At 44.2% G+C, this 26,118-nt stretch overlaps 1 protein-coding gene across 1 annotated transcript in view; it reads left to right on the forward strand.

The window, feature by feature from the left end:
• Positions 1 to 26,118, forward strand: part of LOC135368363 (A disintegrin and metalloproteinase with thrombospondin motifs like) — a 148,334-nt gene that overhangs the window by 114,958 nt on the left and 7,258 nt on the right. Inside the window, exon 9 of the mRNA XM_064601574.1 lies at positions 18,545 to 18,676. Coding sequence (XP_064457644.1) covers positions 18,545 to 18,676 — 132 coding nt within the window. The remainder of the gene's footprint in view (positions 1 to 18,544; positions 18,677 to 26,118) is intronic.

Consider the following 26,118-nt stretch of genomic DNA (forward strand, 5'->3'; position numbering starts at 1 on the left):
CATCTCATGTTTTTGTGTGTTTTTTGCAACGGATCTACTATGCCACTCATTGAAGAAATGCAAACGGCTAATCACTACGTGTACATTTAGCTCTAGCTGAGGAATGGACCTTAAGTGAACCTTCCTAATTTCTCTGTGGCTTTCACATACCTTCCTGCTTCCAGTTGTCAACACCTGTGATAACTGTATGCGTTTCAAATTTATATCTGACATTAAACATGATATGATTTATTTTCTCCGTTCTCGTCCGGTATTTTTCCAGTGGGTGATTAGTATGGTTTGGTCACGGAAAGGGAATACAATTCAAACGATGTGCGTGAATGTAAACGCGCCATGACTATTATGCACTGCTGACGTCACCTCTGACGTCATTTATTTATTTATTTACAATCCTAGTAGTCCACGCAACGGATGGATAGCGCTGACGGTCTCCATATTTCCGTCATTCTGAAGACGCAGGGGCCATTTCATATTCAACCTGGACAATTCCTCATAACGGCGTAGAAGGCTACTTAGGGGGAGACTTCACAACGAAAAGGATTTCGTGAGAATCATATCGAACACGAACCACCCCGTCGATACCCAATACAACATTCGCATTCATTTCAGTAATTTAATTCGTAAATGAGGACAATAGCAAACCCATACCGAAATGCCAAGAGGAGAAAACAGAGCTCCAAACTACGGCGGTTCGTCCGGAGGAGAATTCCGTGACATCACCCAGCATCGTCGTCTGCCTCCAAGCCTGCACTCTTTCTTCCTTGCCGGATGCCGGGTGATGTCACCAGTGTGTTGCTTCAGCGCCCTCTCACTTCACAGAGGCGAAGCGCTCGCTTCGTAATAATTCGTTTGAGTAAAATCTGCGCAGTTTTTGACGGAAATATTTCGTACATATGTTCCTGGCATACCAAAGATTACGGATATGCCACAACAACTGTCATTTTGTTGCGGAGTCGCACATTAAAGAATTAGGTAAGAGGTCCACAACTCCTGCGAACAATTGGTTAAGGTCCACTCCTAATATCTCAATCACTTTTTGTACAGAGAATTAGTGCAGGTTGACTCCTTTGAAGGTCTTGGGCGCCCGTCTGCCTTCAAAATGGTATACTTCCAAAAGTGGTTATCATTTCAGGACAAACCGGAGCTCGTTTAAGCCTTGTAAGGTTATGTATGCGGATTTAGGCTTGTTGCACATACGGCAACGGCGTACGGCAATCGTGGACGACACGGCAAATCGCGCCATTTCCTCGCCGTTGAGACGCCGTGATGGCCTCCGCGGCACGGTAAAAGGAAGATGAGACATGTTCAAGTTCTGCCGTGACGTGACTTCGCCCACTCTCCATCGACCAATGATCTCCACCTACGCACGAAAACTGCCGGCATGTGCCGTGTTTAGCCATGGGAGAGAAGGAAGGGAAGAAGATACGATAATGAAAGGACCTGTGTCGTTCGGGAGAGCGGGCGACCACGGCGGGCAAAGAGACTGTGTGAAGAACGGCTTGAACCGCAGAACCGCAGCTTGTTGCCGTGCCGTTGTCGTTCGCCGTCACCGCTGTTGCCGTATGCGTGAACTAGCTTCGTCTTCGGCTTCCCTTGCTTCTGCCACGACTGATGATCTAACAATGTCTCTCACTGTGCATATACTTCATGTACAACGAGTGCGTACTTGAAACTACTGGAAAGTGTTGAAATATTACTTTGCGCGTTGATATGTCTTCTGTGTATAACATTTACTCTGTGAAGTTAGGACCAGGAGGCACGAGAAGCTCGCTCTTCGTTCACTTCCTGGCTTGTCAACCGACGACTTGAATGGATCTCTCGAATATTTTCCCTTGATGCACTCAGGACATTGTTCATTTACATCCCTTAACTTCTTCATTCCTGGAACCATTCCTCTATCCGATATTCGTAGCAGGTCTTTGGTATTCAGATGGCCCATGCAGCGGTGCCATAACATCGTTGGATCCAGCCACGCTGTACGAGCTTGATTAATGGGCGAAGTAACTTAGGCATACAACTTGCAAATGTCTCCTTCCTTGATAGCATCAAACACAAGTTTTCGATCGTAGTAGACCTTGTAATGATCACCGCTGAACATTACGTGCATTCCATTTTCCGTGAGTTTCGATACCGAAACCAGGTTGTCTTCCATCCCTGGGACGTAGAGGACGTCTTTTGCTGTGATTACATTCGTTACTCCTCCGGCTGTCACCTCGAATATGACCTTTCCAACCCCTTGAGATTGGATCGTGTTGCCATCCGCCAACGTAACCGGCTTTTCATTTTGGTCACGAAATTCGCTCAGTAAAGTGCGAGAGCCTGTCATGTGACTGCTAGCTCCAGAGTTCACGGACCATCCGTTCCCTGTTGCGTTCCTGCAACTTGACTCCTTCGCCCCAAAGGCGTATAGTGGAGGCGAACCTTCCGCTTGTTCAGCATGAGATGTTGTGTCAGCATGACCGTCCCCCACTCAAGCCAGCCTTGCATTGTGTCTTCCCCTGGGCAGATTTCGACGAAAATCGATGTTGTTCCATTCCTTGCCTCCGGATGCACGACTCGCCCTTGTTTGCTGGACAACGTAGTGCCCCAGCATTCCACATATGTACATGTGCGTATCTCCAACAGAAAGTACACGGAAATCGATTTCAAGTGCAGCACACAGTGCACAATTTGAAATTTAGGTTAGCACCGGGGATACCTTCTCTTTTTCAAACTGTAACGCTATCCTGGAAGCCCATATCGAACTGTGCCTGGTACAACCCTTCATTTGCAGAAAACGGCCCCATATGTTAGATAATAATAAATTACGAATTCCGAAAAAGACATGGGGCCACCGTTTTTTATGGCGGCAATGGTTCGGGCGGTATATACCGCAGACGTAAGTGTTATCATTGTTCTTTCAAGACATCCCTCCCTCTCTACGGAGCATAAACAGATTATGGTGGCACGGAGCGTTTGCTCGATCGATGTAGGCTTCTTTACTGCAGTGTTTTTTGTTTGTTTCATTTGCGGGATGTTTGCAAATGCCGAAACACGTTGCAGATCCCACGTGTGCAGTTACGATTCGTGTAATTATGCTTTCACGTTCCTGCCTGTGGCTAACAAGCGAAGAGCACCATGAACGTACGTCACCTATTGACAACCCAATATAATATGTTGTAGTTATCTTTGATAAAGTAAGTCGATCGCTTGTTTAATTGCAAGATTTCACTCTCGTACCACTACGGCTCACCACCGCTGCATCACTTGCTGCTTGCGAAGGCATGCACTGCGCACATATATCTCTCGAATGTGCCTGGCGTTTGCTGTTCCTGGAACAGTAATTACTCTTCCTTGAGGGCATTACATAGGCATTACATAGTTAGGCATGGCATATGAACTGGTTCAAAAGGTTCCAGAAAGCGCCAGGAAGAATCTTGTGGATACCGCTGTTGACCTGTTGAAGGGTTGTCAGGTGTCTTCTCGACAGCAACGTTTTGCAAAACTTGCCGTAAATGAACTCAAATCCAGCAACCTCTCACTGTTAACGGCAGATAAATCCGGGACATTTGTTGTTCTGGATAAGAGTAATTACGATAGGAAGCAGGAAGAAGCATTGCAAAAGAATTTTGTAAAAGTAAAAGGCAGACCAGGTCGTACGTTAAAGTCAGCAGCGAAGAAATTGTTTGAGGGCTTAGGGTTAGAAAATATTGTCACCAAGATTAAGAATTCTACTGAGGATTACCTAAGAGCTTTTTACACCATAAAGGTACACAAGGAAGGAGCCCCGCTAAGAGCCATAATAACGGAAAAAGGGACTTGGCAGAATGAGCTCAGCAAGTTTTTGCAGGAGAAGTTAGAATTGTTGGAAATTAATGACCCATTTGAACTTAAGAATTCCACGGCTGTCGTTGATTTTTTAAAATGCTTGGAAAAGAGGGACGGAATCAATATTTTTTCTTTGGACATCGTTGACATGTATTACAGCCTTGACAATCAAGCCATTCTTAGATGTGTGCAAGAGTCGATAGAGGCGCACGGTGTAATAAGGTTTCAGAACGGGGCAGGGCTCGGTATGGAGCAGTTCATAAAACTCTTGGAGCTTTACTTGACGTCCACCATGATAGAGGTAAAAGGCCAGGTGTACAGACAAAAAACAGGAGTATGTATCGGGTCAAGAATTGCACCAATTTTGAGCTCACTTGTCCTCGCAGAGATTGATAGAAATATTGTTACCGCCAACGTGGAAAAAAAATTAGGGATCTTGAAGGGCTTTCGTTATGTAGACGATTATTTTTTCTGTGTACAGGGGAACGTAGATTTGCAAGAGGTCATTCACACAATAAGACAAATCGGAGCACCCATGTGTTTCACGGTTGAGTGGAATAACGGGACGGAACTACAGTTCTTGGATTTGTACATTAGAAGGTCGGATTCCCATTTCTGTTGGAGATACCAGCAAAGAACGGAAAAGCCTGTTTTGCCGTATGAGTCTTGCCATTCAAAAACAGTAAAAAACAGCATCATAAAAAATGCTATAAGAACGGCGTTAGACAACTCCTGTTGTCATGAGGTCATGAAGAGCGTCCGTCAGCAGATATTCAGGTTTGAGAAGTCAGGGTATCCCGATATTATACTTTACGATACATGTAATCGTGTCATGACGGAGGTCGTTCAAAGAAAAACCAAAGAAACAGAATTAGAGAAGAATTTCGCGGTGATCCCATATGTGCATACTGCGTCACACAGGTTGAAAAAGCTAGGGAGAAAGTATGGGGTCAACGTGGTTTTCAGGAAAGGGGGCGCGCTGGCATCACTTCCCAGGAAAGTCAATAATCCAGAAGAACCGGAATGTACAATAAAACACAAAACTACGTTCACCGGTTGCAAACGGAATGTCGTGTACAAAATTCCTTTAGGTTGCAAGAAATTTTACATTGGGCAAACGCAGAGATGCGTCAACGTCAGGTTGCAGGAGCATGCCAGGCCAAGCTCCCAATATTCAACTTTAAAAGATCACGTAAAAGATTGCGATGGTTGCAAAAAACAACCCCCAGATTATCGCGGAACGCAAATTCTTTTTCACGGGCATGGAAGAGGGAAGCTTCTTTATCAGGAGGCTAGGTACATTCGAGAGGAAGGGGATAATTGCGTTAGTATGGCATCCATTGATTTCACCAAGAAAATAGAAGAATTTATCAACGCACGAAAGAAAAACAACAGATAGGCAAGCAGATTTGGAAGAACTTGTTTCTAGTGTATAGCGCTCTCTTTTGGTCGGTTTTTGCGGGGTGAGAGGGGTGTCACTGGTTTGCTAGAAAAAAATAAACTTCACTTGGTTGCAGTTCAGTGCCGGTCCTTGTCCTTTTATCCTCTGTCCTTGTCCTACCCAGCACTGGGGTTTTTAATTGTTTTTAATTCAATATGAACCAACCAGCCCAAACGCTTACTCTGCTACAGGGCATTACATTCGTGCAAACGAGTTGTATTTGGCAACGCCATCGTATTGTATACACACTGTAGGTACGTAGGTCAGAATTAGACATGAGTGACAGTTTTAGTGGCCGAAAGTAATTAATACGTTGCAGAGATAGCAAGACTGCAAGCACCAGATACAAGAACAACCAAAATACATGACGGCATACCATAGCTGGGCGAACTCACTCATGAGGGCCCTCATGAATGCCCCTCAAGTAGTATGGGGTGGGGTCCAGGCTACATGGGTGAGAAACGTCGGCGCCCCTGTCCTGAGCCCTGCGCATATTTTTCCCTGCGCGGCGCGTGTGCGGAGGGTTGTCCACGTGATTATCGGCGGGGGAGGGCTGCGTGCGCGCTTACCCTCTCACATTTTTCAGCCTGGGCAGACTTCTTTGGCTGACTTCACATATTTTTCCGATACAGCAGGTGAGCGGTTTACATGCACAGACATGCAAAGAAGGGTCATACACAAAAAAGGATACGTGAAAATATATTTATTAATGCCATTCAAGTTGAGATATATTTATTAAAGCCAATAGTGCTGGGAATTGTGATGCCAACCAGGTGAAGGAGAAAAACCCAGCCGAAAAACCTTCACAACCTGTAACAGGGCGGTGCTCGGGTGGAGGGTTGCTGTGGTGGGCGGAGCGTGACCGGAGGGCTGCGTGCGCGCTTACCATTCACCCTGGGCTGACTTCTTCCACCATTTTCCTACTTGGGCCGAATTCTTTCCCGCGACAGGTGGGCTGTGCTGGGGTGGAGGGCTGCTGTGGTGGGCGGAGCGTGACCGGAGGGCTGCGTGCGCGTTTACCCTTCAGCCTGGGCCGCCGACTTTCGCCATTTTTCAGCCTGAGCCGACTTGAATCATATTTTTTCCAGCTACAACAGGTGTGCAGTAGGCTGCAAAGGATAGCCATACACAAAAGTATAAGTGAAAATATATTTATTAAAGTCATTAGGAATTATGTTATGACTCTGCGTGAATGGGAAAAACTTAGCCAAAAATCTGAAATAGAAGGAACACAATACACTATTATAAAAAGTCTGAGATGTTAGAATCTGATAGGTGTAAGTAATTTCGAGCACAATAGCAAAGTTTAATATTCCAATGTGACACAAATTTAATTTCTATTGAAGTGAATAGCACAGACATAAGGTAATAATTCGAATCAACACATAGCATTAATATAGAACCTAACCTAAGACTTGTTTTCTCCATCTTTCACTCTGTTTCCTCTCAATTTTTTTTCTGTATCCTTACCGTGTGCCCACCTCCGTTATGTAATGCCTTCGGGCTTTTAACGTATTAACAATAAATAAATAAACCGACATGCAGGGAAATAATAGCTACACCATATCAAAACGAGAAACGATCACCACATTTAATCAAAGAAGATATTCTTAATCAATATGATTATAAACAAAATTATAACTTATATTATAAAAAGTCTAATATTCCTATACGTGAGAACCATCTTTGCAATAGCGGGAAGTTCTGATAGTTGTATGTAATTAACTGTGAACAGCAGAACACGAACACAAGACGAAATAAAATCTACACCACTACAAAGAAGGTATTCCACTTCACCACATAGCACGCTCCTAGCCGCAAACAGAACACGAACGACACGAGCACAAGAAGAAATAAAATCTATACCACTACGAAGAAGATATTCCTAATCAAAACAACAGAGTAATCTATCATTCAGAAAATCAGAAGAAAAAATCAAACTCATCAGAAAATAGACATGTTAAAAATGAACTTCACCACATAGCACGCTTCTAGCCAACAACCAGATCTAATGATATCTACCCTGATTTGTTGAAGACGGGTGCCGATAGATGTATGGAAGACCATGGAACACGAACGACAAGAACACAAGAGGAAATAAAATCTACACCACTACAAAGAAGTTATTCTTAATCAAAACAACATAGTAATCTATTATTCAGAAAATCAGAAGAAAAAATCAAACTTATCAGAAAATAGACATGTTAAAAATGAACTTCACCACATAGCACGCTCCTAGCCAACAAACAGAACAAAGAACGACACGAACACAAGAGGAAATAAAATCTATACCACTACGAAGAAGATATTCCTAATCAAAACAACACAGTAATCTATCATTGAGAAAATCAAACTCATCAGAAAATTAATATTCCTATACGTGAGAACCATCAATGCAATAGTGGGAATATCTGGCATAACATTTCGAGCACAATAGAGAATCTCAATGTTATATTCCAACATTACTCAACTTTTAATTTCTTATTAAGTGAACAGCATAGACGTAAGGAAAAACGAGAAACAACACAATCAACAGTTACAATTAATAGAGAGCCAAACCTGCGCACCATCCAACACACAGAGAAATAATAGCTAATCAATCTATCAAATGCGAAATAGCACAGACTTAACACTATAACACAGACTTAACGCTGAAGAACAGAGGAACACGCGGCGACACGTAAACAACAACAGAGGAAAATAATCTATCATTGAACCATCATAAAATCGACCAATATACAATTTTCATTCTAACAAACACTACGAACCTTAATGGAGGTATCCAAGACGTAGGAAATATGCACGGTTTTCACTCTTTTCCTCAAAGCCGGTAGACTTTATGTCTCTATCTATGTGACCATAGCACAGCGCATGTTTTATCACTCAGAGGGTTAGGGGCTATATTACTTCGTCCAGCAAACGAGGCGCTCTAGAGGTCAGATAAAAGAGAGTTCAAAGGCGATATATTTTATTGTGCAGCGCAAATAGATGTCGATATCACTCGCGGGGGTCACTATCTTTTCACATCCTTTTCCTGAAACAGAAGTCTTTCGTCAAAGTGGTTGACAAGTCGACTAAGTTTGTAGAGATGTGATATTCTTATTGAACACGTAGAGAAAGTCCAAATTATTAATTGGTAGCAACGATACTCAATCAAAAAACAAGAAACAAATTTAATTACATCAATATTTTTGTAATATCTTGTAACAAATTTCTAAATCAGATAATAAAATTTAACCAATAAAATAAACATAGACATGCTTGTAATTAAGTGTAGACGTGCACTTGAAAACAGAAGGGACAATTGCTCTACTTTGAAAAGATGGACAGATTTTGTACTCGATACCATAAGTCATGGGAAGATGTGATAAAAAACTGCTTCAAAAAGGAGGAGCCGCGAAACGATTTCATTATCGCTGCATTTCAATACGTCCTAGACATGGTCGTATTCGGGGATATGGTACAAACTACAGAACTGAAGGTGCAAGAATTTATATGCCGAATCTACAATACTTATAAAAATATCTGCGCATCAACGTCGGAAGGGCCACTAGGATTGACGGCGGAGTTTTTGAGATTTGCTAACGAAGAACTGAAATACACTAGACCAGATGTAATTGTAATCATTGCAATGGGCATTGCCTTCATCAAGAAAGCAGTCAGATCAAATTATCATATACAAGCGGTCTATATCGCACGTTTCATTACGGATTTGTTGAAATTACACATATCTGAGATGGAAAGTACATAAAATCTTATCACGCGGTATGTTCCACTACCATGGCAACGCAATTATTTTATTCTACCAGTCTCTGCAAAGATGTCGAATGAACAGAAGTTCAATATTGTCGTGCAAGGTCTGATGTATCATCATTTATTGAAACTCAACAAACATATCAATTGCGGTGGACCACCGGACGATTTTCATCTAAAACACTCTTGTACGCCATTCAAGAATCTTCATACAAAGAAAGGAAACATCAGTAAGAGACTGTGCAAGTTCATCGCGACAAAGTGCGCGTTGTTGAAGCAATACAAACACGGCGACAACATAGCGCCTGCGTTAATCAACGCTGGATTCAAGCGCCCAATAATCAGAATAAACTATTTAATGTCTTCGGAATTCATCAATGAAGACAACAAACGAAAACTTCAGAGTTCGAAATAGAACTGTAATTTATCGAAATAAACAAGTGTATAACTGAAACAATAAATGTAATCATTGTCATCATTATAATGAATTCTTCGCATTACAATGAATAACACCTTACATTTAGCATGGCTAGACTGAAAACAGTGATCGCTAAGGAAACGAATATTCCACAATTTGTGTAAGAATTCTCATATGGAATGAGACCTGACCACCAAATAGGTTTTACTCGACTACACTCTGTACAAGTTCAACACCCGAAGGATAGAATTGCCGGAGAAGGATCGGTCATTGAAATTTAGAGACATGATACATCAGTCTATGATTACAAAAAGGATCACTAATCTCATGTGAAAACTTATCATATTTCATGAATTAAATTCCACAATGCATGTATATTTCTCAATCAGTTGCACTAGCCCAGACATAGTAAAAGAAGAACAAAAGGCGTCTTTGACAAGCAACCCGATTGGAGTGCGGAACACATAAATAAATATTTTTGTCAACACAGTTGTCCGTTTGTATGACTGGATAGGAAAAATGAGCCGTCCAAGATAGCGCAAAACGGGAAATAAGGCAAGATAACTGATTGCGGCGGGATAAGTCAAAGCGTTCGCGACACAGTGTCATCAACTTTTACAACCGCATTGGGGTTCACTGCCTGGGAGATAATACGAAGCCTTCGCGAAAAGCGAATCTATTATCAGATGCCACAATGCAAACGAAAGATTTTACGAGCACGACGTGCAGGCCAAGTCTACATTTCTATTCACATAGTCTTCGTAACACACGGCACACAAACGTATATGTAATAATTTCCAAGTGGCAATCAGGTTTTGAGAGAAGCGGATCACACAACCGCCATCAGAAGTGCTTAACCAATATACAATGAAGATGAGCGTTATGCATAAACACAATGGAAGATATGTTATATTAATTATAATAAGCAGATCAGCGCAGGTCACACATAAACGTAGATCCAATTCACAAAATATACTAGAGATTTCCCATAACCATACAGAAAAACTATCACATTATTTTAGTGTCATAGTATCCGGGCACTACAAATGGAAAGGCCATACTTTAATTTTATAAGTTTTTAACTCATAACCATTGTAAAACGCAAATTCCACACTAAAGATCATTTTCGTCTTTAAATTTTCAAAGTCCAAACTGCACGCTATTTCTTGCATTTTTCTAAAGATACAGATTAAAAAGTTGTGCATATACTCACACATACTATACAATATATTTGATTGTGGATTAATTGCTAAAATTTATCGGTTCACATTCAGGAGAAGTGGTGACTACCACATATCAGTAAGAGTTTAATTACATTTTTGAACAGGTATTGCGATTTGTGATTGTAATGCAATCACAATTGTAGTGCAATTGATCAGTGTTGTAGAATGTGTAATTTCACAATACGCAAGCTTTAGGTCGCTCACTTTGACGAGCACTCTTTCACGATGTCAGAGAAGTTATTCGAATGGATCGATATTTTCTGTATACACTATAACATAATGCGAATTCTTTATTTCGTGGATATTAAAAGTTACGAATATTTTTCGAACGAAAATTTACTTACGACTCGAAGAAAGGGTCACCCACGTCGACGAACCCGTTTGTGGAAAAACCAACACGCTCGCGTGCGGTACCGCGTTAACGCGTCGGGCGCAGAATCGCGTTCGGTTTCGGGTACGGCATTAGGGAAACGCGGCCCGGCGTGTTGTCGAAACGTCTTCGACGACGCGGGTGACCCTTTCTTCGGTGTTCTTCGTTTTTCGTTCGACCCTTTCTTCGTTCTATCCTTCGGGTGTTGAACTTGTACAGAGTGTAGTCGAGTAAAACCTATTTGGTGGTCAGGTCTCATTCCATATGAGAATTCTTACACAAACTGTGGAATATTCGTTTCCTTAGCGATCACTGTTCTCAGTCTAGCCATGCTAAATGTAAGGTGTTTTTCATTGTGATGCGAAGACTTCATTATAATGATGACAAAGATTACATTTATTGTTTCAGTTATACACTTGTTTATTTCGGTAAATTACAGTTCTACTTCGAACTCTGAAGTTTTCGTTTGTTGTCTTCATTGATGAATTCCGAAGACATTAAATAGTTTATTCTGATTATTGGGCGCTTGAATCCAGCGTTGATTAACGCAGGCGCCATGTTGTCGCCGTGTTTGTATTGCTTCAACAACTTGCACTTTGTCGCGATGAACTTGCACAGTCTCTTACTGATGTTTCCTTTCTTTGTATGAAGATTTTTGAATGGCGTACAAGAGAGTATTAGATGAAAATCGTCCGGTGGTCCACCGCAATTGATATGTTTGCTGAGTTTCAATAAATGATGATACATCAGACCTTGCACGACAATATTGAACTTCTGTTCATTCGACATCTTTGCAGAGACTGGTAGAATAAAATAATTGTGTTGCCATGGTAGTGGAACATATCGCGTGATAAGATTTTATGTACTTTCCATCTCAGATATGTGTAATTTCAACAAATTCGTAATGAAACGTGCGATATAGACCGCTTGTATATGATAATTTGATCCGACTGCTTTCTTGATGAAGGCAATGCCCATTGCAATGATTACAATTACATCTGGTCTAGTGTATTTCAATTCTTCGTTAGCAAATCTCAAAAACTCCTCCATCAATCCTAGTGGCCCTTCCGACGTTGATGTGCAGATATTTTTATAAGTATTGTAGATTCGGCATATAAATTCTTGCACCTTCAGTTCTGTAGTTTGTACCATATCCCCGAATACGACCATGTCTAGGACGTATTGAAATGCAGCGATAATGAAATCGTTTCGCGGCTCCTCCTTTTTGAAGCAGTTTTTTATCACATCTTCCCATGACTTATGGTATCGAGTACAAAATCTGTCCATCTTTTCAAAGTAGAGCAATTGTCCCTTCTGTTTTCAAGTGCACGTCTACACTTAATTACAAGCATGTCTATGTTTATTTTATTGGTTAAATTTTATTATCTGATTTAGAATGCTATAATCTCCACCTGTCGTGAGAATTATTGTTTTGATTTTGTTTCAAGTATTCGCTCGACTGATATTCTATGAGTTGTGAACTTACTGCCTGAAATAATTATTGTCTTGTATTTGTTTCAATTGTTCACTCGATTGACATAATATACCTCTAAGATGTGAATGCCTCATAACTCTGAGTTGCATTTCACATTTGATATTTCTGTGTGGTCATTAGAAATTTGTTACAAGATATTACAAAAAATTGATGTAATTAAATTTGTTTCTTGTTTTTTGATTGAGTATCGTTGCTACCAATTAATAATTTGGACTTTCTCTACGTGTTCAATAACAATATCGCATCTCTACAAACTTCGACGAAAGATTTCCATTTCAGGGAAAGGATGTGAAAAGATAGTGACCCCCGCGAGTGATATCGACATCTATTTGCGCTGCACAATAAAATATATCGCCTTTGAACTCTCTCTTATCTGACCTCTAGAGCGCCCCGTTTGCTGGACGAAGTAATATAGCCCCTAACCCTCTGAGTGATAAAACATGCGCTGTGCTATGGTCACATAGATAGAGACATAAAGTCTACCGGCTTTGAGGAAAAGAGTGAAAACCGTGCATATTTCCTACGTCTTGGATACCTCCATTAAGGTTCGTAGTGTTTGTTAGAATGAAAATTGTATATTGGTCGATTTTATGATGGTTCAATGATAGATTATTTTCCTCTGTTGTTGTTTACGTGTCGCCGCGTGTTCCTCTGTTCTTCAGCGTTAAGTCTGTGCTATAGTGTTAAGTCTGTGCTATTTCGCATTTGATAGATTGATTAGCTATTATTTCTCTGTGTGTTGGATGGTGCGCAGGTTTGGCTCTCTATTAATTGTAACTGTTGATTGTGTTGTTTCTCGTTTTTCCTTACGTCTATGCTGTTCACTGAATAAGAAATTAAAAGTTGAGTAATGTTGGAATATAAAATTGAGATTCTCTATTGTGCTCGAAATGTTATGCCAGATATTCCCACTATTGCACTGATGGTTCTCACGTATAGGAATATTAATTTTCTGATGAGCTTGATTTTCTCAATGATAGATTACTGTGTTGTTTTGATTAGGAATATCTTCTTCGTAGTGGTATAGATTTTATTTCCTCTTGTGTTCGTGTCGTTCTTTGTTCTGTTTGGGGCTAGGAGCGTGCTATGTGGTGATGTTCATTTTTAACATGTCTACTTTCTGATGAGCTTGATTTTTTCTTCTGATTTTCTGAATGATAGATTACTATGTTGTTTTGATCAGGAATATCTTCTTTGTAGTGGTATAGATTTTATTTCCTCTTGTGTTCTTGTCGTTCTTTGTTCTGTTTGTTGGCTAGGAGCGTGCTATGTGGTGAAGTGGAATATCTTCTTTGTAGTGGTATAGATTTTATTTCGTCTTGTGTTCGTGTCCCATAGTCTTCCAGTGTCTCTGCTGTTCACAGTTAATTACATACAACTATAAGAACTTCCCGCTATTGCAAAGATGGTTCTCACGTATAGGAATATTAGACTTTTTATAATACAAGTTATAATTTTGTTTATAATCATATTGATTAAGAATATCTTCTTTGATTAAATGTGGTGATCGTTTCTCGTTTTGATATGGTGTAGCTATTATTTCCCTACATGTCGGTTAGGTTCTATATTAATGCTATGTGTTGATTCGAATTATTACCTTATGTCTGTGCTATTCACTTCAATAGAAATTAAATTTGTGTCACATTGGAATATTAAACTTTGCTATTGTGCTCGAAATTACTTACACCTATCAGATTCTAACATCTCAGACTTTTTATAATAGCACTTGAAATTTTGATTGTAATCGTATTGATTGAGAATATCTCAAATGCGCTATCACTTCTGATTCATTGGAAACTTCCACTAATAAAAAATATTGTGTTTGATTTGTGATACATATTCAATGCTATTGTATCGTGCCTTTAATAAGTATATTTTTTGTTACGTGTATTGTGTTCCTTCTATTTCAGATATTTTGCTAAGTTTTTCCCATTCACGCAGAGTCATAACATAATTCCTAATGACTTTAATAAATATATTTTCACTGGTACTTTTGTGTATGGCTATCCTTTGCATGTAAACAGCCTACTGCACACCTGTTGTAGCTGAAAAAAATATGATTCAAGTCGGCTCAGGCTGAAAAATGGCGAAAGTCGGCGGCCCAGGCTGAAAATGACAAAAATCGGCAGCCCAGGCTGAAGGGTAAACGCGCACGCAGCCCTCCGGCCACGCGCCGCCCACAACAGCAGCCCTCCACTCGAGCGCCACCCACCTGTCGCGGGAAGGAAGTCGGCTCAAGTAGGAAAATGGTGAAAGAAGTCAGCCCAGGGTGAAGGGTAAGCGCGCGCGCACGCAGCCCTCCGGTCACGCTCCGCCCACCACAGCAGCCCTCCACCCGAGCACCGCCCACCTGTCGCGGGAAGGAGTTCGGCCCAAGTAGGAAAATGGTGGAAGAAGTCAGCCCAGGGTGAATGGTAAGCGCGCACGCAGCCCTCCGGTCACGCTCCGCCCACCACAGCAACCCTCCACCCGAGCACCGCCCTGCTACAGGTTGTGAAGGTTTTTCGGCTGGGTTTTTCTCCTTCACCTGATTGGCATCACAATTCCCTGCACTATTGGCTTTAATAAATATATCTCAACTTGAATGGCATTAATAAATATATTTTCACGTATCCTTTTTTGTGTATGACCCTTCTTTGCATGTCTCTGCATGTAAACCGCTCACCTGCTGTATCGGAAAAATATGTGAAGTCGGCCAAAGAAGTCTGCCCAGGCTGAAAAATGTGAGAGGGTAAGCGCGCACGCAGTCCTCCCCCGCCGATAATCACGTGGACAACCCTCCGCACACGCGCCGCGCAGGGAAAAATACGCGCAGAGCTCAGGGCAGGGGTGCCGTAGTTTCTCACCCATGTAGCCTGACCCCACCCCATACTACTCCCTCACCCTCACCTCACGCCTTTGAGGTGAGGGTGAGTGAGGTCAAGCCCGCGATGAGGCCATCCGTGAGTGCACTCATGAGGTTTTGCCCCTCATGAGACCTCCTGTGAGTGCACTCATGAGGTCTGAGGGGCGCCAGTTCTGAGTGAGTGAAGTCACTGGTGAGCCTGAGGGGTGTGAGGTCAGTATGAGTGCATTCAGAGGTTAAATGACGCTTACGAGACGTGGGCGAATTATGAAGGCACTAGTGATATGGTTCCAGCGATCCAGCTACCGGCAGGGTGCACTTTAAAGGGCTGGTGTTCCCGTTTTTAGCAATTTCGTCTACGTCGCGCTGGAAACACAGCCAAGCGTCCTGAGCTGACGGATTAGTTGGTGATATGGTTCCATCGACGCAACTTCACGCAGTGTGCACTTTAAAGGGCTGATGTGCCCGCTTTTAGGAATTTCGTCTACGTCGCGCTGGAAACACAGCCAAGCGTCCTGAGCTGACGGATTAGTTGGTGATATGGTTCCAGCGACCACTACACGCAGTGTGCACTTTAAAGGGCTGGTGTGCCCGTTTTTAGCAATTTCGTCTATGCCGCGCGGGGAACAGAGCAAATCGTCTTGGCTGACTGATTACTTGGTGACGTGGTTCCAGCCACCCAACTATACCGGCAGGGTGCACTTTAAAGGGCTGGTGTGCCTGCTTTTAGCAATTTCGTCCACGTCGAGCTGGGAACACAGCCACGTGTCCTGAGTTGACTGATGACTTGGCGATATGGTTCCAGCGATCCAACTCCAGGCATGATGCACTTTAAAGGGCTCGTGTGCACGTTTTTAGCAATTTCGTCTACGTCGCGCTGGGAACACAACAAAGCCTCCTGATTTCGTCTATGTCGCGATGGGAACACAGCCAATTGTCCTGGGCTTTGTTGTGCTCCCAAATCGACATAGACGAAATTGCTAAAAACCGGCACACCTGTCCTTTAAAGTGCACGCTCTCGGTAGTTGGGTTGCTGGAACTATATCACGAAGTAATCAGTCAGCTCAGCAGGCTTTGCTGTGTTCTTAGCGCGAAGTAGACGACATTGCTAAAAACGGGCAAACCAGCTATTTAAAGTGCACCCTGCCTGTATATGGGTCGATGAACCGTATCGCCAAGTAATGAGTCGGCTCAGGACGATTTGCTGTGTACCCAGCGCGACGTAGACGAAATTGCTAAAACGGGCACACCAGTGCCTTCAAAGTGCACCTTGCCGGTAGTTGGGTCGCTGGAACCATATCACGAAGTAATCAGTCAGCTCTGTAGACGTTGTTCTGTTCCCAGCGCGATGTACACGAAATCGCTAAAAACGGGCACACCAGCCCTTTAAAGTGCACCCTGCCGGTAGTTCGGTCACTGGAACCATATCACCAAGTAATCAGTCAGCTCAGAACATTTTGCTGTGTTCCCATCGTGACATAGACTAAATTTGTAAAAACGTGCACACCAGCCCTTTAAAGTGCACCCTGCCTGTAGTTACGTCGCTGGAACCATATCGCCAAGTCAGCTCAGGACGCTTTGCTGTGTTCCCTGCGCGACATAGACTAAATTTGTAAAAACGTGCACACCAGCCCTATAAAGTGCACCCTGCCTCTAGATGGGTCGCTGGAACCATATCATGGAAGTAATCAGTTAGCTGAGGAGGCTTTGTTGTGTTCCCAGCGCGACGTAGACGAAATTGCTAAAAACCGGCACACCAGCCCTTTAAAGTGCACCTTCTCGGTAGTTGGGTCACTGCAACCATATCACGAACTAATCAGTCAGCTCAGGACGCTTTGCTGTGTTCCCAGCGCGACGTAGACGGAATTGCTAAATACGTGCACACCAGCCCTTTAAAGTGTACACAGCCGGTGGTTGTGTCGCTGGAACCATATCATCAATGCCTTCATAATTTAATTTGCGCACGTCTGGTATGCGTCATTTGACCTCATTTCTGAATGCCCTCGTACTGACCTCACACACCTCAGGCCTCATTGGTGCACTCACAGAGACACAGAGACTTGGCGCCCCAGAGACCTCATGAGGTCTCAGGAGGTCTCATGAGGGGCACAACCTCATGCGTGCACTCACAGGAGACCTTATGAGGGTAAAACCCTCAGGGCTTGCGTTTGTGAGTGCCGTGAGGGTGACGGCGAGTGAGGGCCTGTGCTCGTGAGGGCGGTGAGTGTGAGGGCGATTGAGGGCATGTGTCTGTGAGGGCCGTAAGGGTGAGGGCGAGTGAGGGCATGCGCGTGTGAGGGCCGTAAGGGTGAGAGCGAGTGAGGGCATGTGCCCGTGAGGGCCGTGAGGGCATGTGCCCATGAGGGCCGTGAGGGTGAGGACAAGTGATGGCCTGTGGTCGTGAGGGTGGTGAGGGTGAGTACGAGTCAGGGCATGAGCCCGTGAGGGCCGTCAGGGTGAGGGCGAGTGAGGGCATGAGCCCGTGAGGGCGGTGAGGGTGAGGGCGAGTGAGGGCATGAGCCCGTGAGGGCCGTGAGTGTGAGGGCGATTGAGGTTTCACCAAAATGCCCACCTGTGCGACATACACAGCTTATGAGAGCTCAAAGACAGGACAACAAATAAGTAACAAGGAAAAGAAAGCACAACACATTGTACAGTACATATACACAGAAACACAGCCACAGAACATCCGCTCATTTCTCTGTTTATATATGTTGTAGGAAATTATCTGTCTTTAGCCCCTTAAACGACGGTAGTCTTTTGAGGAAGTGGGAGCTTCAGCCTGTCCTGTCCTTACTAGTCTTCTCCTTTGCCGTTGTATTCCTCTGTTACACGTACGCGATCCGCATTGTCTACTGAAGCTTCCACGATGAGCTAGGAACTTGAATGATTTAACAACAGCAGAATAGAGAAATTACGCGAATATCTGCCGTCGTGAACATGTGACAACTAACGCAACTTGTTTTTTTGCGATCTCCCCGACCACTTTGCAGAAGTGCGCCTGGTAATACGAAACACACGAAGCCAATGCACAAATGGGTCTCTGTTTATCCTTGGCTATTCTAAAAACAGCACGGGAGGGGGTCCGACATCAGAAATGATAGATCACCCCGTCGATTACAAAATCATCCTTTCTACCATTCATGCACATCGAAATCATTAATGAGGGCTTATTCCTTTTTCATGGATCAGACAAGAGTGCCTGCCGGGTGCCAGATCCCTTGCATAAGCGAGAAATATATGGACGGCGCGATGATCCGTTGGAAGTATGGCACAGCCACGGCGTTGGACGGATCCATCTGTGATATCAACGACCTCAGCAAGGTAAGATCCAATTACATTCTGAAACGCCTTCTCTGCATTTGTTGAAGAACACGAGCTGCGATTCCAATCGTAACTTAACTTTAGTTTGGAATCCAGAGACAAAGGCGGATACTCTTCGCAGCCCCTACGCGAACCCCAGAACTCCTAGCCGTCTTCGTGTGATTTGTGCCCTAATTTGTAACACCGCTCCCGGCCACGGACAACTAATTGTTCACCACCAGGCAGGAGAGCTTATGAATGGAATGGGACGGGTGATATATAGGATGCCTTCGCCAATCGTAGATAGCATGCACGTATCACGGTGTGCCGTTCTTGTATGTACTTTAGTACTCAACCAAGTTTCCAGAACAATGGAGCGACGTGATCTTCCTGCACTTGTGCGTCGACTCATTCGTTGATACTCTGGCGCTCAGCGCATTCTGAACTGCTCCTTTGCTCTCTTCATTGCTCCATGGTTGTAACGCATATCTTGCGCACCTCACTTAGCGACTGTGGATTGACTGCCCGGTAAGCAGACTGCTCCCCTTCGCAGTACGAAGTGAGATGCTCACTCGAACTAGCCAGGATCAGAGCTGACGCGTGTATGAGGACGGTAAGGGTTGACCCATCATGTCGGTGGGACGGGTGACAGTGCGCGTCAGATAGGCAGGAACACTAGATCGTGTACATTTCTGGCGCTCCATGAAACCCACCGATGACCTGTGGCGTAGTGTGGCTTGGAGTGTCAGGCGCCACCTTTCCCGGCAATGGAACCAAAAAATTTGTTCAAGAACACGAGTAGCGATTCCAATCGTTTAGTGAATCAAACTAAGTGAAACTACACAGGTGCATGCTCGTCGTAGCATCTCACGACTCGTCTGAGATTCTGCCTTACTTGCAGCAGTGCTTGCTTGAATGTAAAGTGGTCACGATCCGTCCAAGCAACGTATTTTATTTTTATTTTTTGTCAGTAGCGCCCACTTTTGGCGGCGATGCTCATCAGTCGAGTAGCTTTCCCCATGCGTTCTGCATATTCTAACTGTTTAGAGTCAAGTGAAAACGGTTCAGAGCATTAAACAGTTTAATTTGCGAAAAACCGACACTTCCCTGCAGTAGGCTGCACTTCTTCAGGTTTGAGGACCTGCTACAAATAGTCAAGAATATATCGAACCACCAAGCACTCCGCACCATTTTCCCAGAGCCTGGAAGCTCCTTGCCAGCCCGGTGCTCCGTGTACCCAATCCTTCGCCATTAAGCCCTAATTCTCCGAACGTCTAAGCGCGTTTTTGTGCTTTGTACCTAACTGGCCGCTGTGTCCATTCATATGTTGTGCTACGTCATCTGTATCACTGCCCGAGCTTGTCTAGCCACCTCCTTAGTAGAACATTTATTTGTATTATTCTCAACCATCGCCCTCTACTCTGTTGCGACTTGGGTTTGATATATTCTTGACTATTTGTAGCAGGTCCTCAAACCTGAAGAAATGCAGCCCATTGCACGAAATCTCGTTCTTTCGCAAATTAAAGTGTTTAATGCTCTCAACCGTTTTCTATTTACTTGTGAATCGTTATCGCAGGAAACTTGCACATTGTTTTTTTCACGTTCTACGATGTTTAGAGTCACCAGAAATGGGAACTGCATTAAATTTTCGCGGTGCACATGAGTAATCAGCCTCTTTCAACAGGTACACTTTCCGACTGACACCGACGCTTTCTCGTGAAATGGGTCTAGGAGGAAACTTTGCCAGCTAAATTCCCTCGCAAAATATGGCACGTTTCGGTGGCTCCCGAACATGAAGCAATTTTACTTCATCCAATATTTACTTGACAAGATAGGGGTGTTGTAATTGACAAAGAAACATTGAGATGCTCATCAGAGTTTAATCGCAGTACTGCATAAATGAAGTGTGCATGGACGAGCAAATTATGTACCGTCTACACGTGCATCCTTAAATTTCCAGTAGACCAATTAGTTTAATACGGAGAAAGTCTATTGGGCTACAGAACACGCACTCTACACACGCATGCAGGCACGCCATTACAAGTAATTGCTTGCATAACGTGAGACAACAGTTAATCATTCTACGCCTTCCATCACATGAGTGAGGAATGACTCCGTGGAACCGGTCGAACCGACTCCCACTGGTCTTGTTTAGGTTTCCGAAACCCTCTAACTTCATTGGACGCAACACGCAGCAGATGAGTGGAGTTTACGTTTTCGCTTAAGATTGATAGCATATTTCAAACTCAAGGAGCCGTGTCCCCAAGCAGATAATGCTTCAATCAAGAGACTGTCTTTACTCATTGTGCAGCTGAAGCAAGTTCTTGAAATGTGCGACGGCTCCACATGTACGGTACATCGAGAATGTTCTCTATTTGCTTCCAAGGTGACTAGTGCATGGGGGCTATCGTGTGGCAGGTCTTCTCTTGCTGTTGCAAAGTTCGTTGTGCGATCAAATAAGTCTCATATCTTTGCCAGTAACACCTTTGCAGTTGATTTGAAAAATGAACGGTCCAATTTTCAGCAAAGACAAGGAGCAAAATTAAGGGTCGAAGTGTAGTCGCTGAGGAACGTATTTCTCGTTTTTGATTATATTGTATGCTTATTCGTGTTCGACTGAAAGGGCACAGTGGTGGCATGGTGGCGTTTGAGTACTTATATAAAACAGCAGCAGAAACTGTCACAATCCTTCGAAAGGCTTTCAAAGAAGGTTTGAGCCAGGCAAGGGTTCGCGAGTGGTTTTATTGTTTCAGTCGTGGTCACATGTCGTTCGCAGACCTACCGCGACCTGGGCGTCCTTCAGGTAGCAGAAACATCCTAGAGATTCAAAAAAAGAAAAAAAACTAGACGTGGTTATATTTGATCGTCGTCGAACAATTCACGAGCTGAAAGCATTGGCTGGAATTTCTCACTAATTTCTTACCGCCTAACCAACCACCGCCAAAATGCGGGCTGTTGCACGCGACGTGATGGAAACTACCTCAATGACACAGTTGCGAAGTTGGCAACATTAGTATGCGCCACGCTTCTATCCTCCATCCAGACTGTTTTGGGAGGCGCTCAACAAACGAAACGAAGAAGAACGTCCACTTGTGTTTCAATGAACACATACGGGCCACTTATTTTCTTTGTCTTGTTCTTTGGTTCTTTTTGTTGATATTAACGTTTCGATGGCGTGTTGGATACGGCTGGCAGACAATTAACAACAGCAGCAATATATACACCTCGTGTCTGCTCCTTACCAGCCAGTGGGTTTTAAAGTACTTCTGTTGCTTCTCGGCTTCGGCCTACTTGCATGCAGTGACAGTGACTTCAAAGGGACAGGCGAGATCAACACGAGATTGGGAACCGAGCTTTAGTTCACTGTCTTCATCGGCTTTCGATCGACCATCTACCTTAGCTATTGTCATACTCTCGCGCATACAACGCTACCGAACATTGGGATTATCCCGTTTTCATACCCGCACGAAAGAAAGAAGGAAGTCAAGGTTAGCCAGCTGGTAGGACGCGAACCCACATCTTCTGGATTCCCGGTCCAATGCTATTACCAAATTGAGCTAAGCTATCACACTTCCCCAGCGACTTCCAAGGGCGCATCATCTGAAGGGACAGACTAACCACTCTCTCACTCATCCCACTTTCACTCTTACATGTTTTCTCACTCACACACACATTCATACGACGGGATCGATGCAACATGATGGCAATTGATGTCCTGAGGCTGGAACAGAGAATAAGGGACACCAACATAGAAAACCTCAAGTGCCTAAGAAAAATGAAAGAGAGAAGGACGTCACTGGAAGGGTTACCCAGCTGTAGGACCTTTTCATTGTTCTCAGGCACATGATGATTTATGTGTTGCTGTCCCATATTCTGCGTTTCAACCTCAGAACATCAATTGCCATCATGTTCATAGCCGCACCGTCGGAAGCGCTTCTAACCAGAATGTCTAACCGCAAAAAAAAAGAAAAAAAATAACCGCTCGGTTCGGGTTCGCGTTACTTGGATTTCGTTCCGGCTCAGTTCCGGTTTCGCCGCGCCAAAAATCGAACCGGTTCGCGAACAAGTTCAATGATTCCGTTTTATGTCTCACATAACGGCGCTTTTTATCAGGAAATGCGTGGCTAATAGCTTACTGCTGTTGCTTACTGTTGTGTTGCTTAGTAACGTTTTCAGTGGCCTGTGCTTCCTTTAGCAAGAGAAAGGAGAAATGGATGAGCACCTACAAACAGCGTCAGATCTGATGAAGCGGTCTATATTAGATTAGATATAGATTAGGAAGAAGAAGTGCGATAAAAGTATTGCTACTCTAAGTTCCCAAAATAACTTGTTTTCACAGTGGCACAGTTTTCAATCCAGGTACAGTTCTCGCACCCACTCACGTCCTAGGAGAGGTACACCATGCTCACGCAAGATGTGAAGTGGAAGGCTTCGTTGATTTCCGTTGTACTTCACGTCAACCATGACGCACCAACGAGGTGTAATCGCTTTCCCCGTGTATGTCCGCAAGTTCAATGCCGTGGGTGCCAACTTAAAGGAGCATTAAAGTGGTATCTAACATGGCCAAAAACTGCATTCATCTTGTAAAGCAGTATGTGAAAAGCATTCCCACAAAATATTTATGTCCAAAGTTATTTCACCACGGAGCAATTAATTTGGAAAATCGCTGCCGCGGTGACAGGCCGGAGCGCTCCACCTGCAGACCACACCCACTCTGCTGTGACGTTGGTGGTAGAGATCCCGCATTCGTTCTTAGGAACCGCTGGTATAAGACCGTCTGCTACGAACATTGCGAGCTGTTTCTTGTTGACTTCTATTCTTTATAGCACGTTTTCTAAAAAAAAAAAAAACAAAGCATATATGCAGCCTGAGTAAATAGGATTACGATCACAAGAGTAATATATCCGTGGCTTCTGTGCAATCTCAGAATTCACAGTAACAGAATGCAAGCGATAGCGGCGGGATTGTGGCGCCACCTGTTAGCTACTGAACCAACTGCGCGTGAAAACGGTCGGACAGGCTGCACTGTTTTCGCTGTACAAGCGCAGTTAATTTCGGGCTGCACCACTCGTTCTTCCCGTGGTGTCTGCGGTCCCAAAAATCGTGGTTGTGTCGTGAACAGCCTTCAACGTAAACAACGAGATTTGGCCGAGGCAGACCACACTTACGGACGACACAAACACGCCTTCAAACCCTCCATTTCGGACATCACGTAGCCGGAGAACGCATGGCGTCTCCGAAGATGTAGTAGACGCTCCGGCCTGCGCGATGTTGCTCACCTCGATCATGTGATCCCAGGTCCAATTAGAAGCTTCCCTTCCACTTGCGTCACATAGTGACGCGCGTGTTGGCGCTCATCACGTGCCTATCGTGAAGGCGAAGGAGGGTGTTTCGCGCACGGGAGGTTCGGGGAGCTATTGCAGGTGTCCCAATTTCGCTACGATTGCACTAATTGTGGGAAAACTGTTTTCGGCCGCCTAACATTCCATACTGACCAAAAACAGATACAAAGTTGTGGGCCTCTAGACTGTTCCTTTAAGGTCCGGGAAGCACTTCTAGTACTGCTGGAAAGACATAACGGAAACACCGGCCCCAGTGTCAATTTCCATCTTAACAGGAACATTCTCGATCACAACCGTTGCGCACATGGGGTCGTTGCTGCGGTTTCCATCCGTAGAACCGCATTATTCAAGTCAAAGTTGTCATCTTCCCGCAAAGTGCGCTGATTCTGTCGTCCGGACAGCAGTTTTAGCTTTGTTCGCGATTGGCACACTCGTCGAATATGCCCTCTCTTTTTGCGGTTGTGGCAGACAGAATTCCGGAAGTCGCATGATTCACTGGAGTGATTGTTCGCACCGCATCGATAACAGGAACGCTTCTTTTCCTTGTCGACCTTATCAACTTTGTGTAGGTGTGGGGGCGTATCAGCTTCGTGGCATTCCGAGGGGCTTTGCGTAGCCATTTTAAGAGACATTGCTTTTTCCACTGCTTTCTTAAATGTTAAAGACTCGTCTTCAGCGAAGAGACATTTTTGAATGTCAAGTCCTCGCAATCAGCACACAAATCTGTCCCTCAAAACTTCCTCCATCTTTGCCTCAAACTTGCAATCCTGGGCAAGCCGTTGCAATTCAGCGACAAACTGCACAATCGTCTGAGACTCTCCCTGGACGCACTTATGGAATTTCGCCCTTTCTGCAATCACTAACGGTGATCGCCAAGCACTCCTTTTCCGTGACGCAATAGTCCTGTTCTGCCGGATTCAGCGTGCGACTTGCAAAAGTAACTGGACAGAGAATAGCGTCATGCTCCTGCAAGAGAACTGCGCCAACACCATAATCGCTTGCATCTGTTCGCACAACAAACGGTTTATTTAGGTCGGGCAAATATAGCCTGGCCGTATTAGCGATTGCATGAGATAGTACCGGGAAGGATTGTTCCTGCTGTTCTCCCCAATGTCAGCGTTTGTCTTTGCACGACAACTGGTTAAGCGGCTGCGCTAACTGAGCACAATTACGAATGTAAAAACCAACCATACCTAGAAAACACTGCAAGGCTTTTACATTATCGCGTACCGAAAACTCCGTGAAGGCCTTTAGCTGTTATCGCTAGGACTCATGGTACCATCGTCCACCACGAAGCCTAGAATGCAGATCCTAGGCGATGCCAGCTGTACTTCGCGGGGGATAATAATTAGGATGCTTCATCCTTGCAAGGACAATTTACAGGTATTCCAAGTTTTCCTGAAAGTTTCAGGAAAACACTACGACATCATTCATGTACGCCATTGCGAAATTGTACTTCGTATCTCCTAATACGGTGTCCATCAACCGCTGGAAACTAGCTGGTGAGTTGAACAGACCGAAATGCATCCCTACGAACTCGAACAGACCCCTATGATTGGTAAAGACTGTCTTTGGGACATCCTCCGGGGCAACTTGGATCTGTAAGAACCCCCCGCTACAATCAAGCGTTGAAAACACAGCAGCGTTTCCCAGGGAATACATGATTGATTCGATGGATGGGAAGGGATATGACTCCCTTACAGTTACTGCGTTTAGTCGACGATAGTCGACACATAACCTTGACATACGATCACGATTCGGAGCCAGGACAAGACGAAACACCCAAGGGCTCTGGGATCTCTGAACTGCACCGGTTTGGAGCATTTCTTCTAGAGCAGCGTCTACCAAAGCACGCTTATGTACGCTCAAAGGTATTGGATTACAACGCCAGCGCCTAGCTTACCCGTGTCTATGCAATGCTCTCACAAAGATGTCCATCCGGGTTTTTCCGTGAATATACTGTCGTACTGCCGCAGCACTTGTCGAAGCTGACGGTGTCCTCCTCAGGACCATAGGATGACCCCAAGACAGTCGGGAGTGCAGATGGTTCGGCGGAGACTGCTGAAACTTGCTGTGCAGTACAGTCGTCCGCTGCCGTTGCAAAGGGGAAGAACCCTGTCA

The sequence above is a fragment of the Ornithodoros turicata genome, chromosome 1 (assembly GCF_037126465.1).
Source record: "Ornithodoros turicata isolate Travis chromosome 1, ASM3712646v1, whole genome shotgun sequence".
In the NCBI taxonomy this organism is placed as follows: domain Eukaryota; kingdom Metazoa; phylum Arthropoda; class Arachnida; order Ixodida; family Argasidae; genus Ornithodoros; species Ornithodoros turicata.